The 15852-nt window shown below is 39.7% G+C and overlaps 1 protein-coding gene across 1 annotated transcript in view; it reads right to left on the minus strand.

The window, feature by feature from the left end:
- The window catches only part of UNC5C (unc-5 netrin receptor C), a 226525-nt gene that overhangs the window by 64381 nt on the left and 146292 nt on the right, over positions 1-15852 (minus strand). Inside the window, exon 2 of the mRNA XM_082051376.1 lies at positions 15463-15684. Within this exon, the coding sequence (XP_081907502.1) occupies positions 15463-15684 (222 nt within the window). The remainder of the gene's footprint in view (positions 1-15462; positions 15685-15852) is intronic.

Below are 15852 nucleotides of genomic sequence, written 5' to 3' on the forward strand. Positions count from 1 at the left end.
AATACCGTAGACCTCTCTAGTGGGAATGCCTTCTAATGAGATGCATTTTCCTGCTAGACACTATCACAGCCTAGCTCCCTTTTTATTTCATTATCCTTGACATCTTTAGCCATTGAATAATCAGCTGCTTTGGGGGAAACACTTAATAGCTTTCCTCCTTGAAATGAAACACTCAAAATATGGCAACTGCACTCCAAAGAATGGAAATCAAAGTGGTGCACAGGCATTTGATATGCAGTGAACACTGTGTTACAAACGTGTTCTGCTTTGATGAGCTAATTTGGCTCCAAAAGGAGTCTGAGGGATACCTTGTGTCCTGTTGAGAAGAGCATGAAGAGGGTGGGGAGGGAGCATGTACATTACATGCATAAAAATGGTTATATTTTCCCAGTGCAACTGCTGCTAGCCTAAAGATTGCTCCAGTTCATTCTCAGTTTTTACAGCACTAGCCTAGGGAGCCTTTGAAGGTTACAGTATTATGTTTTTATAATAAGGCTGATTATGGCAGAGCTTGATGGAGCAGTGAACTTTGTTACCTGAGGGCTAAAGCAAGCAGGCTCATAATGACAATACTGGTTAATAATGATTATGAAATAGTCTTAACATTCAGGACGCAAATGCCATTTTCTGGTAGTCTGCTGAAGGTACAAAACCACATGATAGATAAATAATTCCCACTGAGTGCACTGTAGAACTTTTTATCTCTGATGACCTGTGTTGCTTTCTAATTCAATTAACAAGTTACTCCAGGTAATATCTTTTGGGACAGCCATGAAGTACCGATAGGTATCAGGTTAATCAAAGTAAATTGGCCTTTGATCTTTGAGTAATAGCAACAGTTGTGCCATGACCGAAGAGATGCACACCTTCTTTACATACCAAATAGATGTCAACTCTTTCTGCTTGAAAGCAAAAAAAAAAATTTAAAATAATCATCGTGTCTTTGTCTATAAGGTGGAACAGGGGTTTGAAGAGTTTGAATATCTATAGTTTGAAATTTATCAAACCAGGTGGTGATGCCATAAGATGACCTGGGATGTAAAGATCCATGTCCAGAACTCAAAGCTGATTCAACCACCCCTTCCCAGCAATGTCCATTGGCACCTCATTGCATAAACAGCCACATTGACTTAGGAGAAACACCTCACCAGGTGAAAAGCATCCAGCCTCAGACCCTGGACCAAGCGCAAAGTGATGCAGTTCCTCACCAGCTCACAATCCTGTTCCTTCTGCTCACATGCTTCAACATAACCCCTAACAGAGAATCCCTTTCTAGGCTAGATTACAAAAAAACATAGTTTGCTGAGATAGCTCAGACACCAGCTGCCTTATTATGAGCTGCTTCTGCCTCTACAGTATAGAACAGTAGCTGGAGTCATCAAAAAACAAACAAACAAATAAAAAAAAGCCAAGCAACCCATGTCTCAATATTTCCAGATGATGTGACATGCTGTGCCTGTAGTTCAGACACCTGTTTATCAAATTATTTGATTACAGGTGAGTTTACAACCTCCAAGTCCAAAACTAGAAGTCACTTTATAAAATGAGTCCCTATATTTAGCCTAAATCTATTCAAGACAAGACAAATAAAGAGATTAGAAATAATTTATGCAGCATAGCCTACCTGGTATTGCCCAATTCCATTTTGCCACAGTGCTAAGTAACAAAAGGTGAACTTCCCACAGAAAATCTCTCTTTCACCTTACCTTCTGTATTAGAAATATATTTAATTTTTCAGTCTAGTTCCTCAAATGGCTAAGCCATACAACAGGCAAAGATATGCACCACACATGTTTTCTTACAACACTGAAGTTGCACATTTCCAGAATTAATATAATCTCATAGATGGTGACACAATCCACAACAAATCAAGGGTCTTCCTATTTTAAAGTAATGCAATAACAAGCACATCTGAAGGGAGATAACACAAACGTGGGCTGCTAGAATGCTTGACATGTCCCTTCTAATGCATGTAAATCCATAAAGAGCATCTATATAGTATTTCTAACTTGTACTCTCCCTGTGATGAATAGCTAGACTATGTCAGGGAAAAGCATTTGCTTCCACTGTCCAAACTTGATTTGCATTCAACAAACTGAGAACCGTTTCTGTAGCCTCTTGCAGCCCATCTGGATCATTGGCTATGAAGGCAGATACATGAAGATATTGGGTCTAATTATCACTGCCCTATTTCTGGCAACAAGAAGACTGTGAAAGGAGGTGAGTTAAAATGAAAATGCAGAAAACCAAAGTAATTTAAGCCAATTCTCCAAAATAAATGGTAATTACATCTTATGATTGTTCACTGAAAAAACTCACAGATCCTTAAAAATGCACCCCTAGGTTGCTGGGCTCTTTCTGCACAAGCATTTCTTTTCTGATTTTGGGGAATAACTGCAGCATTCCCAAGAGGGAAGCAACGTAAGAAGTTTTACAACTTGAGTATAGGGAAGTAGAGAAATCTCCATGAAAAAAAAGGAGAAGAAATGCTGTCCTCTCTGGGTCCTGAGTATCCAGATCTGGATCTGCTGGGTTATAAAAGATGCCACAGATGTTGCTCAAGGCTGGGGTATTTATACATGCAGATCAGTCAGATTTAATACACTTACCTAAACCTGGCACCAGAAAAAGACATTACATGGGTGGAATTTCCCTACAGAGAGGTCTAAAACCCTGTAGCTGTTAGAAGACTAAACAAACCCATCTAAGATATCATTTTACCCCTAATAGTTTTCTGTCCTGTTGAGGATGGAGGGTGGCTTACAAGAAGGCTCAAGGCATTTAGCATAATCTGTCTGCAATTATGTCTCAGTCCCACAAATTAAATAGGTTCTTCATGAGTGACAATTCTACTTATTTCATAGCACAGCAGATACAATTATTCGTTTCAATAAAATAAATGTATCCCTGAGACTAATACAACTTGGGCTCTGAAAAGGAGTAGAAAGGAGCTAGAACTTTATTTATTTCTGTATTTTCATGTTAATGAGGGGTTAATGGGCAGATAGAGGCTCTCTACTATTAATGTGAGCAGGCCAATGAGTACAAGGGAGAAGCACCATCTGATGGTTTATATCAACACAAAATAACTACCCCTCCTGGAGCAAAAGGAAGCATGAAGAGGGAATTGTACCTTATATACATGGTATTTCATTATAAACTGTGTCCTAGAAACACAATCAAGCAGAGACACACTTCATTCACACGGTCTCCAAGCACTTAGCTGGCTATACAAACCGTGGGGTAGATCATCTGGTCTTCAGAGGCAAAAATGTTATCTTTTTAAATGTATGCAAATGTAATGTAATTGTATGATATTATGGTAGATTATTAGCAACTGCAATAATAACTCATGGGTTCCATATTGCACCTGCCGAATTGGCAAATTTCCCGATGATTTTAATAGGAGCAGATTTGCCAGTCAGACTCATTTCTTTCTAGAGGGAAATAAAAACGTCTTATAAGGTTCTGTAACTGAAGATGACTACTGAGGACAAGGAATAATCACTGTAAATGTCTGAAAGCAGGAGATTATTACCAATTAATCAAACATAATTACCCATGTTGGAATCAGTCCAGGTCACAGAGGCAGCATCTCCAACTCACTGGGTATTGTTCTGCCAAAAAAATTATTTTGATGTATTTTGGCTGCTATAAAAGTTCGGCATTTGATATTAATACCTTGCACGTGTGAAAATATTCCTCAGGACTTTGATAGAGCAATTTTTGTGGAAGTATTATATTGGCATGTGTTTGACCCTCTGGCACAACACTAAACAGGAGTTATTTAGTTGCAAGACTGAACTGCACTAAGAAACTGCACGGATAATTTGTTTATTTTCTCTGTAAGTAGAAGTTCAAGATATTTCTGTGCTTTCATGTGCCCAGAAGGTATTTCATTAATTAGTGATCACATACACCATAGAACACATTTCTCAAGGAGATGGAACTTTGTGACCTACTGATCTGGAAAAAGACATTACTAATACATGCACATAGATTGCAGGTGTGTTGCAGCCGCTGTTAAAAAGTATGGAAATACAGCCCATTTTCATGCAGGTGACTTGTAACCTGTTAGAAGTAAAAGTTACTCTGCACGTCCACGCAGCACGTGCTGTTATAGAATCAGATTATATGGCATGTAACTTAGAAAATGATGGTGTGTCCCCATACAGATCCCCAACCTAGACACACAGAAAAATGTGGTGGCTTGCATAGTCCTAAAATAAATCAGTGCCACTCTGAAACAGTCCATGCTTTCTGAAACAGTTCTATTTTCTAATTATTAGGAGTAGGAGAGTGAAAGAATACTTTATGAATGTTGCTCAGTCAGGACAGATTTGAGTAACATAAGTATCCATATATTTTAATGCAAGATGAGGGTGGAAGGAGAATCCTGATACCAAAAAAGAAAACGGGAGTGTCGCAATAATTTCAGGAGGGTTTGGACTATCTCCACAGTATTTGGCAAAAAGGATGAAAGTAATTTTAGTTCTCATAGTTCCCATCTGTCTTACATTTCATACAAAGCTTCGTCCAAAAATGCTTAAAACAGCATCATATTTTTTGCTTCATAAAAGTGGCCAAGACCATACACCAAAGTGGTATGATGATAAACAGACTTAATAAAAGGTAAACAGATTGCTTTCTTATTATGCAGTCCTTTGTCATTAGGATGTTCTCTGATGGTAAAACTTAACTGACCAAAGCCAAAAATTATGATCTTTTTACTTACCCATAGTCCAGGATGACCTCTGTGATTTATTTAGTTGCTCATCACAGGTGCTATAAACAACCTGTCACCTGTCTCTGCAGCAGAAGACTTTACTTGGTGAAATAACTTTTTTACAAAGGTAAAAATAAAATCAGTGCTATCTCAGAATTGAAATTTATTTACCTTCTTTCAGAGATAGATCCTTTGCAGTGAGAGAGAAATTCCGCCCAAATACATCAGACTACTTAAGATATGGAATTTGGTGTTTAAAAAATGAATAAATAGGCTATGTACAAGAAGAATGGCTTCAAATATTAAAGTTCTCGCTGAGAAAAATGTACTCTGTGCATCCTAGTGGGACAGAGATGATAGCGTAACAGCAGACTTGGCCTATAGCTTATTTTCTATATGGAGTAGCTGTAATCTTAACAAAAGATAGATAGACAGATAGATATCTAGAGATAGTTTAAAAGAGCAACAGCTTTAACACCCCGTAATCCTTCACGCTGTGATTGCAGGGACCTGGTTTTGCCTCAGTGCTGCTTGTTTGTAAATTGTGGCTGGCTGGTGGTACGAAACAACCTTAAGATTACAAACAATTTAATATTAGTGTAAATATTTAAATTAAAGGCTTCCAGATATTTTTTCCCTCTTCGTAACTTTCTCTTTAGGAAAGAGATACATTCTTAACTCAAATGAATACAAATGAAGGTAATAGCCTCATGAAGTCAAGTTTGCACTGGTTTGCATCAGTTAGCTATGGTACTTAATTAGCAGCTAATGGTAGTGAGTTAAGCTAAAATCCTAGGTCCCCTACTATTTTTTAACTCACTGACTTCCACAAAAATTCCAAAGGGTTGCCTTCAGAGGGATTTTACTTTGAGCTGGAAATAAAGAGTAGACATTTGGTTTGGGTTTTATTCTCTTTTAGCGAAAACAAGGCCTTTTTGTTCTTTTCCCGTTAACATCTGAAGGACTGAGTCGTGTAAGATGCAGGGAAGATTTCAAAACAGAGCTCTTGAAGGCTGGTGGAAAGCCAAGTGTGTCCCATGGTCCCTGCCAGCGTGGGGAAGGTAAAATAGCCCCTCTGCTGCCTCGTCCCCCGGCCAACCCCGGCAGCTGATCATTTTATATAAACCTCAAACTATGGTTTAATACTTTAGAACAGCACTGGATTGCTTGTTCTCAGATTTTAAACAGCTCAGAGACACGGGAAAAACATCCCCCCTCCTTCCTTTTTTTTTAATAGAGTCTATTTTCTAGGTGATGGCATTTTTTGATAATATGCCCAAATTGCTCCAAAATGCACTGTTCTCTTCTACATGTAACGTGTGCCTATTGTTGCTGCTTATTTTTTTCTCCTGGTACAAAAGTAATAATCATGCTCCAGTATAGCAGGACTCCAAAGAAAACCTACCACAAGCATATACTTATGTTCAACCCTGGGCATCATTATTTCTGAACTCGCACAGGCTGAGGTCTGGGAGCAGAAACAAATGTGACTTGAGGCATCTTGACCCAAGGCATCCTGACACTGAGCAGCGGTACCCGAGCAATTCTCTGCCAAGCTTGTGCTACTTACAGGGATCAACCATAAAGAAGTCATCCACATAGGAAAGCATGAGTATGAGCTCCAGCTTTTGGGTCAGAGCCCAATTTTCCCTTCTTTTGGCTGAGGCACGTGCAGCTGAGAAAAGATGTTGGTTTTTTCGTGTTGTCTTTTTTGTGGTTTTTGTTGTTTTTTTATAAGGGCCAGGAAAAAAACATGGCAACGGTTCATGTTTTACTTCAAAGCCGCAGTTGAGACTTCACAAAGAAAATCTGTGCACTTTTTATTTCTGGTTCAGAGGATTTACATGCTCTTTCTAATGATCTGGGCCTTCAGCACTGGGTAATGCTTCCCAGTCCCCAGCTTAGTGCTCATGCAAAATTGAAGCACTTTTGAGGCAGTTTAGAGCCTACAGATGAATCTCAATGCGCAGGCAGAAAGGAATAATGGTTGTTTAGCACTTCACTAGAAGAAGCTGAGGAAATTATGAAAAGAAAGAAAAAAATAATCTATTGAACTTCAAACATCTGGGAAACCAACTGAGAGCATCTGAATTTTGAGCAGCGTGTTTACATTCCCTTTGCATAGTGGAGGGGGGGGGCAGGGAAATGAACAATAAATGGGTTTGTGTGTAAATTTTTATATAAAAATATACATCAAGTTGTTTTATGTTACTGACTTATGTGTATATATATATATATAAAAAATATGTATCTGCACATGTACTTGTGCACCACACCCACCCAGTGTGGTTCTGAGAAGCAGAGACAAGGCAAAAATGCCTTATTTTCCATGAACTTGATGCGATGACACAGTTCAGTGGCTGGTGCAGCTATTGTGGGAACAAGGACAGTTGCAACGTGACACAAGGGGTCACTCGGGAGCCTTTCTCAGCAGTTGTTTTCCTGCTTTCTTAGTCCACGATGTGCAGGAGCAGCAAATTGGGGGAGAAGTGTAAAAGCCCTACTGTTTTTTGGCCATCATTGTTGTGCATGACAGGGATGGTGTTTCACAGCCGACTTTGGGATCTTGAAAAAAGAAACACTTAAAAGAAAAAGAAGAAAACGGCAAGCAGCTGCTTTCAAAGCAGCTTTGTCCAGTGTACTGTCAAGTGAAGTGACTTGCACCAGAGGTGAAACGCTGCTCTCCCATTCAGTGTGTTTTTCAGGGCTGTGCCAGGGCAGCATCAAAACACCAGGAGATTTTTCTTAGTTTGTAGAGAATGACATAACCATGGCAGGAAGGTGTGCGAAGAGGCAGCCTGGTGGTCACAGAAGTCATCTGGTGTGTGTGTGTTTAGGGATACAGCACAGCTCATGATTCCCATCAGCTACAACAAGGCAACGGGAATGCAAACAAGTTGCTCTGCAGATCCATGTGACTTTGACATGAAAAAAGACCTTTTTCATTATGTAAGTAAATGCTTCCAATAGTATTCTTATGATTCTGGGTGCCTCTTTCTTTTTTCCTGGCTATCCACCCAGATTGAATTCCCATACTGGTTTCTACCTTAGCTGAAGAACAAAAGGATTAAAACTAAACCCCAAAGTAAGCCTGATCCACTTCTAGGCATCGTTATTCTTCAGGCCTGGCAATCCCTGCTCCTGTTCAGAGGAGGGCATGGCAACCAGCCCAGGTGCAGTGTCAGCACTCATTACAGAAACATCATTATACAAGCCACTGGGAAGCCAAAAGCAGTAATCAACCAACTGAGATCCTCTCCAAAATAAAAACCTGCGAACAAATAATAGAAGAGGCCATGAAAGCCTAAAGATCAGTATTCAGAGGGAAGAAGCAGCATGGAAGAGTCTGACAAAAGATTCCCTTTCTGCTCTTGCAATCAAAATATGAAGAGGGATCAGAAGTTATGAGGAATTATGAAAGGCATCCCATCAAAACCTGATGAGAAAGAGCTGTGCATAACCCTGCCAGTGAATGGCAGCCCTGCCGTTACCTACCACATCAAGTTGCTCATTTATGTATGAATCTGGAATGCACAGGAATGACAAAATTAATACAGTAAGTGAACCCAAAAAGGCAGCACAAAATTAGATCCTGTACAGGTCAGAGTTGCACGTGACAGCCACATCTCTTTCCCTTACACGTTAGCGATGATTTGGTACCATACCTACATAGGGAGAAAAGCCTAAATGCATCTGATCTATGTGCAATGGTTGTTCCACATAAATGGTTTTAAAAAAATTATTTCTCCAGTCTAGCTTTAAGCAAAATGAATTTTTCTACCTCTCTTCAGAGAATTATTTCACTATCTAATAAGTTAATAGAGAAAAAAATAGAAGGTACTACTCATGTAACTGAGATCCAAGCTTACACAGACTTCAAGGGACTCAAGACAACAACACTTACATATCTTGCAGAGTCATCAAGCCCCTAACATCTCTAAACAGGGTTAAACTATATTTCCAGTGACTGCATCAGACTATAACTTATTCTCAACATAGAAAAACTAAGGGGTAATTTGGACCCTCCATTTCCCTGAATATTTTCAGGGATTTTCACAAAGAAACTACACACCTATTAGTCCTACTCATTTTCACATTTAATTACTGAAACCTCTACATTATAGGATGGCAAGTGTTCCTGCCCTTGCACTGCTGGCGTGTTACTGACTCTAGGACTTTTGTTTGACAGCACACAGAACCTTGGCTCTGCTGCTCTTTTCTGCCATTCCTGTATCCAGCCAACAGTTGTTTTCCATTTAGGCCAGTGGAGGAAGGATGGAGACGAACCTTTGGGACTCGCTTCCAAATCAAACTGACATTTATTGGCCTTTCAGTTACCAGACCGCCCTCACTGCAGGATCCCACACAAAGGGTCTTGGGCTCCAAAGGAGCCAGTGGACACAGATGGAGAAAAAGAAGCATCGCTGTGCAAAGCTGTGGTTAGTCTGAAGCTGTGGTGGGTAGACTGATGCCTCAAGATGTCTTTCAGGGAATTAATGGGATTACGAGCCTGTAACAAAGGGTTTAATGAAGGAAAAACTTGGAGGCAGATAAGGTGTAGGCTGAAAACATTCAGATGGGTATCCTCAGATGCTTCAGATGAATGCACTAAGTATCCATATTTGTCCACTTATTACTTTAAATAACTTTATTTCCTGTCTCTGATTTGTTTTTCTAGAAGCCCACAGGAAACCTTTATGACAATTAGGCAAACAGCTGCGGATAGGAAGCGAACGCTGCAATGAGAAATGAATAAATATCCTCAATCTTTTATCTTTTGGTCCCACTGCACTTTGCAGAGGTAAACAACAGAGACACTGAGTAATTTGTACAGAGATACACGGTGTATCCACAGAAAACCTGGGATGGGCAAATGACCCTTCCCATGGACCCAGCATTACTCACAGGAAGAGCATGAGCAGGATTAATGTGCAGGATGAGTCACAAAAGGACAGCACTAGCAGAAGAACAGGCAGGTGTCAATGGCTGTGAACAGGTAAAGATGGTATCTATATGTAATATAATCAGTGAAATTTAAACTCAAAAGCCTCTCTGTCTTTTGCAGGCCTCTCTACAAAAAGACAATATTCCCAGGGTTTTATTGCTTATAATCAGATTTCCCTCCAAATATCTGGTGCAATTCTGTATTCTGTTTATAAAAAGATTATTTCCCTTCTTTAGGTCAGGACTGACCTCAGTGATTACTCTACTCGCTTCAACAAAAATAAACACCACTTTGAGTTGATATCCGAGAAAATGGTGATTCTCTGCTTTTGCATGTTTGTTGCTTCTGAAGTTTCCAAACACGGTCTCTTTCCATCAAAGTATACTAATTACACAAGATAAAAGTGGAAACTTTGCCTGCTTGCAAAATATGTCTGCAGCAGCTTTGTTGTCGAGTATTCCCTTGATCTGGGCATGCCGGGGACCACGTTGCCAGCAGCTTATTTTGAAGATGCAAGCAGAAAGAAGATGGCCTGAGTGACATCTAATATGGCTGCAAGCTAAATATCAAATAGGGAAGAAGTGTGGGTTTGTTCATATTTATGTAAGTAAACAACTTGTATTTCCCCACAGGATACTTTGGAGAAACTAAGTTGTCTGCTCTTTTCTACACCAGGTGCAGCCTTTTAGACCATACATATAAAGATGTTTAATTTATAGCATCTTTCTGAAGAGGAAACAGACTAGAGATTACTAAAGAAAATGTGGGTTCTAACCCACGTCTCAAAACTATTAATCGAAGAATTTGGGAAGAGATACACAGACACATTTTTAAATTTTCTTGAAATGAGTTGGATTAGGGACGAGTATTGAAGGAGCAGAGCTAAAAATTGCCAATACATTGCTGAAAAATAACTACTTTGAATCAGGTGCTTGATGTTTGTAATGGATTTGATCCAATGATAAACAGAAAATGAAATGACTTGTGACAACAGTGGAATGAAAACAATCCTTACCTTTGATATGTGGCTTCCCTCACTAACATAACCCCAAGGTGTTCTACTCTAGAGAGCCAAAATATTGCAGGCTAAGTATAAGTGGAGCATTTAGCATCACTTGTCATCTCCTTAGAGAAGTTAATACAGATACTGGCCACATTTGTTCAGAAAAATAGGTTTTTTCCTTATCTTTTGGACTCTTGAATAATAATACTTTTGCCATCTGGGAAACGCAGCCTTTCAAAACGTTGTGTCACAAACACCAAAATAAATGGCTTTCGTGAGATGTACACACACAGAGGAAGATCAAGTGATAGAGCACTGTGTGCTGGAGAAGAATTTTCTGCCTCTGTACATGGTGCCAGTCACTGTGGAGATTCCCTCACTGCTGTGTTGGCTACAGCATCTTATAAGAGCTATTTTAAAGGCAAAAGGGCAGATGTCAATCTTTGATCTTTCTGTTGAGAGACCTATTGAAGACTTATCTAGCTGGGTACCCACTCTCTCAACAGGCTGCCCAACACATTGCTGGAGGTAACAACCTGTAGTTGTCAGATCAACGCTGACTAGATGTCAAAAGCTCATTGTCCTCTCATCAAATCTACTCTATTAATGGGGAAAGGCAATGGTGGGAGGTAAGCGTGGGGATCACAGCAGTGGCTGTGTAAAGAAACTGCAACAAAGTCATCTCAGATTTCTGTCTGCAATGAAGAGTATATTCATCCACCTCAGTGCCGTTCAATAAACTCTCTTAATCAGACGAAAATCTTATTCTGAGCCAGATCCGAACTTGACCATTTTCATTGATTTGTGGAGAGGCAGATTGTTGAAGAAGTAGCTGAAGGGAAAGTCCTTGGGGCCATCTGCCCTCCTGGTTGAAGGGAGGGTGGCACTGGGGATGCTCCTGGGGGACATAAGGTTTTCTGAGAGCCTCCTGCTGAAGGCAGGACATAGAAAAAAGCTCCTTAGCAAAGCCTTCCTCAGCAGTGCCTTTCCTTTGAGACTGCACACATAAGCATGTTCGTTTTTTAGTAGCTGGACCCTCAGGCTGGGTTTAAGAGTCCTTATTGTCTTGCTGCTATATGGAAACACAGAGCAGGTCATCAGCAAACTCCTCAAGCTTTCATCTCCCTACGCATCCCACTAAAAGAAGACAGAAAGTCTAAGCAAACAATAACACCAGCTGAATTGCCCAATATGTCTATTTAATTAGCACTTAGTAGAGTCCCAAATGTTGCTTTCTCCTTTCCTGAAGGAGAGAAAAGAAGAACATGTCACTAGCATTGCAGAGGGCAAGAGGGGTTTTATAGATCATTTCACCTTAATAGTCATGGAGAAACTATTGCAAGGCAAATCCAAACTGAAAAGACAAAAACAAGGTTCCTGTAGTCCCGATTTTCCTGTTGTACATCACTGCTCTGTGGGGGTTGATTTAGCAGCGTTTAATCCCTCTGGACAAATTAAATGGGTACAGGACACTTATTTTCTTTATACCCACAACTCTCCCACCACTGCGGAACTGGGGTGTGTCTGAAAATATTATTCCATAAAAAGCACACATGCAAAATAGTATATTTTGCCACAGTCACTTTCAGAGGTACAGTAATTTGGAAAATGTGCACAAATTAATGATGCTTTTGAGCTTTCTGCCCTGTGACAATGGAATTTTCTTCCCCCAAAAGCATCGGTTCTGCAGGGTTCCTTTTACTTCCATTGCTGTTATCTTTTATGACAGCCAGTCATAAAGTCAAATGTGTTCCCTCAAAACAACTTTCATCTTTGTTTTTTAAAATGACCGTTCTTATTCCTTACATATATTTTCCACATTAATCGGAAAACATTCCAGTAAAAACATGAAAAGACCATGCCCTACCTTGTATTTCACATACATAGGAAATGAAAGAATCAAAGATGTGCACTAAAGATTTTCAAAGGTCCCATTTGACTTCTTTATGAAAATGCTCAGCTTTTTCCATAAAGAAGAAAAATTTCAGTCTGAGGATTAAAAACCAGAATGCAATGATCTTCTGTGTAAAGCTTCTGGCTTCTCAGACTCAATCATTAGACATTTTTTTTGCAAGGTTCTCTCTTCAGGCTAATTTAATTAAATAAAGTGGTACTAGAACACCCCGTCACCATTACTGTTCTCATCCTCTCCAACCAGAAGGCAACAACTCCCACAGAATCCCTGGGCATGTTCTTCATAGCAATGCTTTACCTACTGTTTAAAAATATACCATCGTGAATATAACTATAACTCTTATTTCATACCTTCTCTCTGTTAGAAAGAAAAACATATATGCACATAGGAAAAAGACAAATATTTCTTTTCCCCTTAACCTTCTTAATATATTCAACACTTCTATATAGCAGCTCTTTTCAAGGAGAGCTCAGCTGCAGTCTCGTTCCACCTCTTGTGCCACTGCTATTGCTGTGCTGTTGTCTCTGGTTTTATCAATGACAGAAACAAATTTGCCTTATAAGAGGAGTTAATCATCTCTACATAGATTTCATTCTTGCGCACAGGCTCAAAGTCCATGAACACATAATCTTTTGCAAATCAAAACTTATTTCTCCCTTTCATGCATCATTTACAATCCCAAGATGATATATCACTAGCATCACACCCATATTTTAGTCCTCTTTCTTCTCAATTACCTATCCTTTAGAAAAGAAAGCATAGCTGACCTTTACATTTTCCCTCTCATATATTTTATTGTCTGTTTGTCTTGTTTTCCTTTGCTTTCCTACATAAAGAACTGAGACAGCAAGCCTAGTGCAAAAAGGCATCAGAAGGCTGTCTCAGCATGGTGCTCCTCTTCTTATTTAGGCAGAACAGACCTTAAGAATGGTAAAATATCAGGCAACAAGAATATGCTCAATTTTCAGTTGCTGAGATGACACAACTGAATCTTAGAGCCCTGGGTTACCCATGCAAAAGCCAGATCTAACCTGGTTTGTGGACAATTTCTCCATCCTATTTAACCACAAGCCTGGAGCCTGTAGCAGCACAGGCTTGGCCTGTCATCCTTACATCACCCTCTCCATTGCCCTTACATCCTTATCTCTACCTTAAATACATTGTTTACCCATTTCTATACTAACTAGGCATTCTGAGCCCCAGATTCTCAGCCTGTTCACAGGAAGGTGGACAAACCCTGCAATTGTGACACGCATTAACCAATCTTATGGGAACAACCAGGTTGACAAATTTAGGTTCTGATCACAGGCTCGTTTTAACAAGCTACTAGTGTGGCTGGGCTTGTGGCTCTTGTACTAATAATCTCATGTGTTCAGCTTTTAACACCCCCCCCCCCCCCCCCCCCCAAACTACAGTAGATTATGTTAATCTCTAATTGGATATGAGTTTTGTTTGCATATAATTGCTGCTGTTTGTTATGCAAAACAGTTGTCCTCTAATATATTCAGATGCATCTCTTTTCAAGACCGGCCGCCTACATTTGTAAAATGCAATTTGCTCTATGGCATCATGAAGTTTGTCTACAATTAGTTTTTTGAGAAAAAAAAATAATTAATTTTTTACCTGTAGCAAAACATTTTCATGTTTCTGACTGCTGATGTTAATAAAAACTTAAAAAATTAACACAGTGGTAGCTGCCCTCCTGCTTTTCCTTCGTTCCAGTGGACTCCCATGGATAAAAAAATTGAAGATGTATTAAGTAACAATAATTCCTTTTTTTTAGCTTTTCTGCTGCAGTCAACTTGTTGGAAAAGCCAATTCTTACAAAAAAATAAGCAGGCCCAAAGTTTAATACATATTTTTTTCTACAGCCTTTCTTCCTACACCCACCTTCTCTTTCTCAAGCTGAGAGCACTACAGTACCGTTAAAAGCTTATGCTTTTGATCTCTGTGCAAATAAATGAGCTGAAACAAATAAAACCCAGTTCACAAGAGACTTCCAAGACATCTGGTGGAGTTATTTTTCTAAGTAATTAGACCAAGTGGTGGTGTATTTCCCAAATGAAAGGTACCTTCTTACTTGGTATCCTGTTATTTCTCAGAGTCATCAAAACAACAGTCCCACTTCTCTCCTTGCATGCGACTCAAACTCTATTACCAGTCTTTCCAAATGGGAACAATCATCTCTTTGATTTACGCTAGTTCATAAAGTTTTTAGACCTTTTTTTTTGGTACTATGAGGGTCCTATTTTTCTTCCATGGATGTCAGTGGATTTTCTGGTATCGACTGGTATTCCTTCTCCTTGCTAACCTGCTGCTTCCTGTAGTTCTTATTCACACAGGCTCTACTGGAGCAGGCAGAAAAGTGTAATGGAATATCAGCCAGGTGTTTGCTCTGGATCAATACACTGTTCTAAACCATGCCCAGGTGCGCTTTCTCCTTTCTTGCCAGAGTCTGCGTAAATTTCTCCTTTTCCCCCCACATCTCCCCAAGAAAACATCATTCTAGGAATAACCCACTTGCTCTTCAGTACTTTGGGGAGAATGTGGTTCTTGGTCTGTGACTACGATCCAGTGCAACCACCAGGAATTTGTGACACTGGGGAAGTGAACAGGGAGTAGACCTGCTGTGAAAGGAATTCCAGCTTGTTTGTGCACAGTTCTCCTGTTTTTTTTTGTTTCAACCCTGGGCAAGGTGCTTTACAATCAGGTTTTACTAACTGACCTGGATGCAGACACCACCCCTGTACTATGACAGATATAGAATTCATAGCTGTATCAAGAGTAACGTAGTTGCCATACGAAATAGCTGGTAGATTACAAGAGTGAGTTTGATATTGCTTTTTAATTCTTATGACATAATGCCAACTCACCAGAGGTTTCATCTACTCTCTCATCCACCACATGATCCTTCTGATGAACCCATTCACTGTTGCACTTAAAATAGATCTGCGTGGCTGGGCTTGCTTTGCAGTACAGATTCACGGGCTTGTTCTTCACAATGTAAGCCTCTTCAGGTTCAATGAGGAAATGGGGCAATGGCTCTGGAGGATCAGATGGAAAAGTTTCTGGAAGCTCATGAAAAAAATCATCATCTGTAGAGAAGAGACAAAAAGGACAAATGAAACAAACCATTTACCTGGCAAAGATTTACAGTCGCTTTCTGAAAATTTCAAAAGGAAAGTACTTTTTGAATAAAATGCTATCTTAAGAACATTCCTAGATGGGGGTTTAAATGCAATGTTGTTTTCAGACGAGAAGAA

This window comes from Streptopelia decaocto, assembly GCF_964273445.1.
Source record: "Streptopelia decaocto genome assembly, chromosome: 4".
Taxonomy (NCBI): domain Eukaryota; kingdom Metazoa; phylum Chordata; class Aves; order Columbiformes; family Columbidae; genus Streptopelia; species Streptopelia decaocto.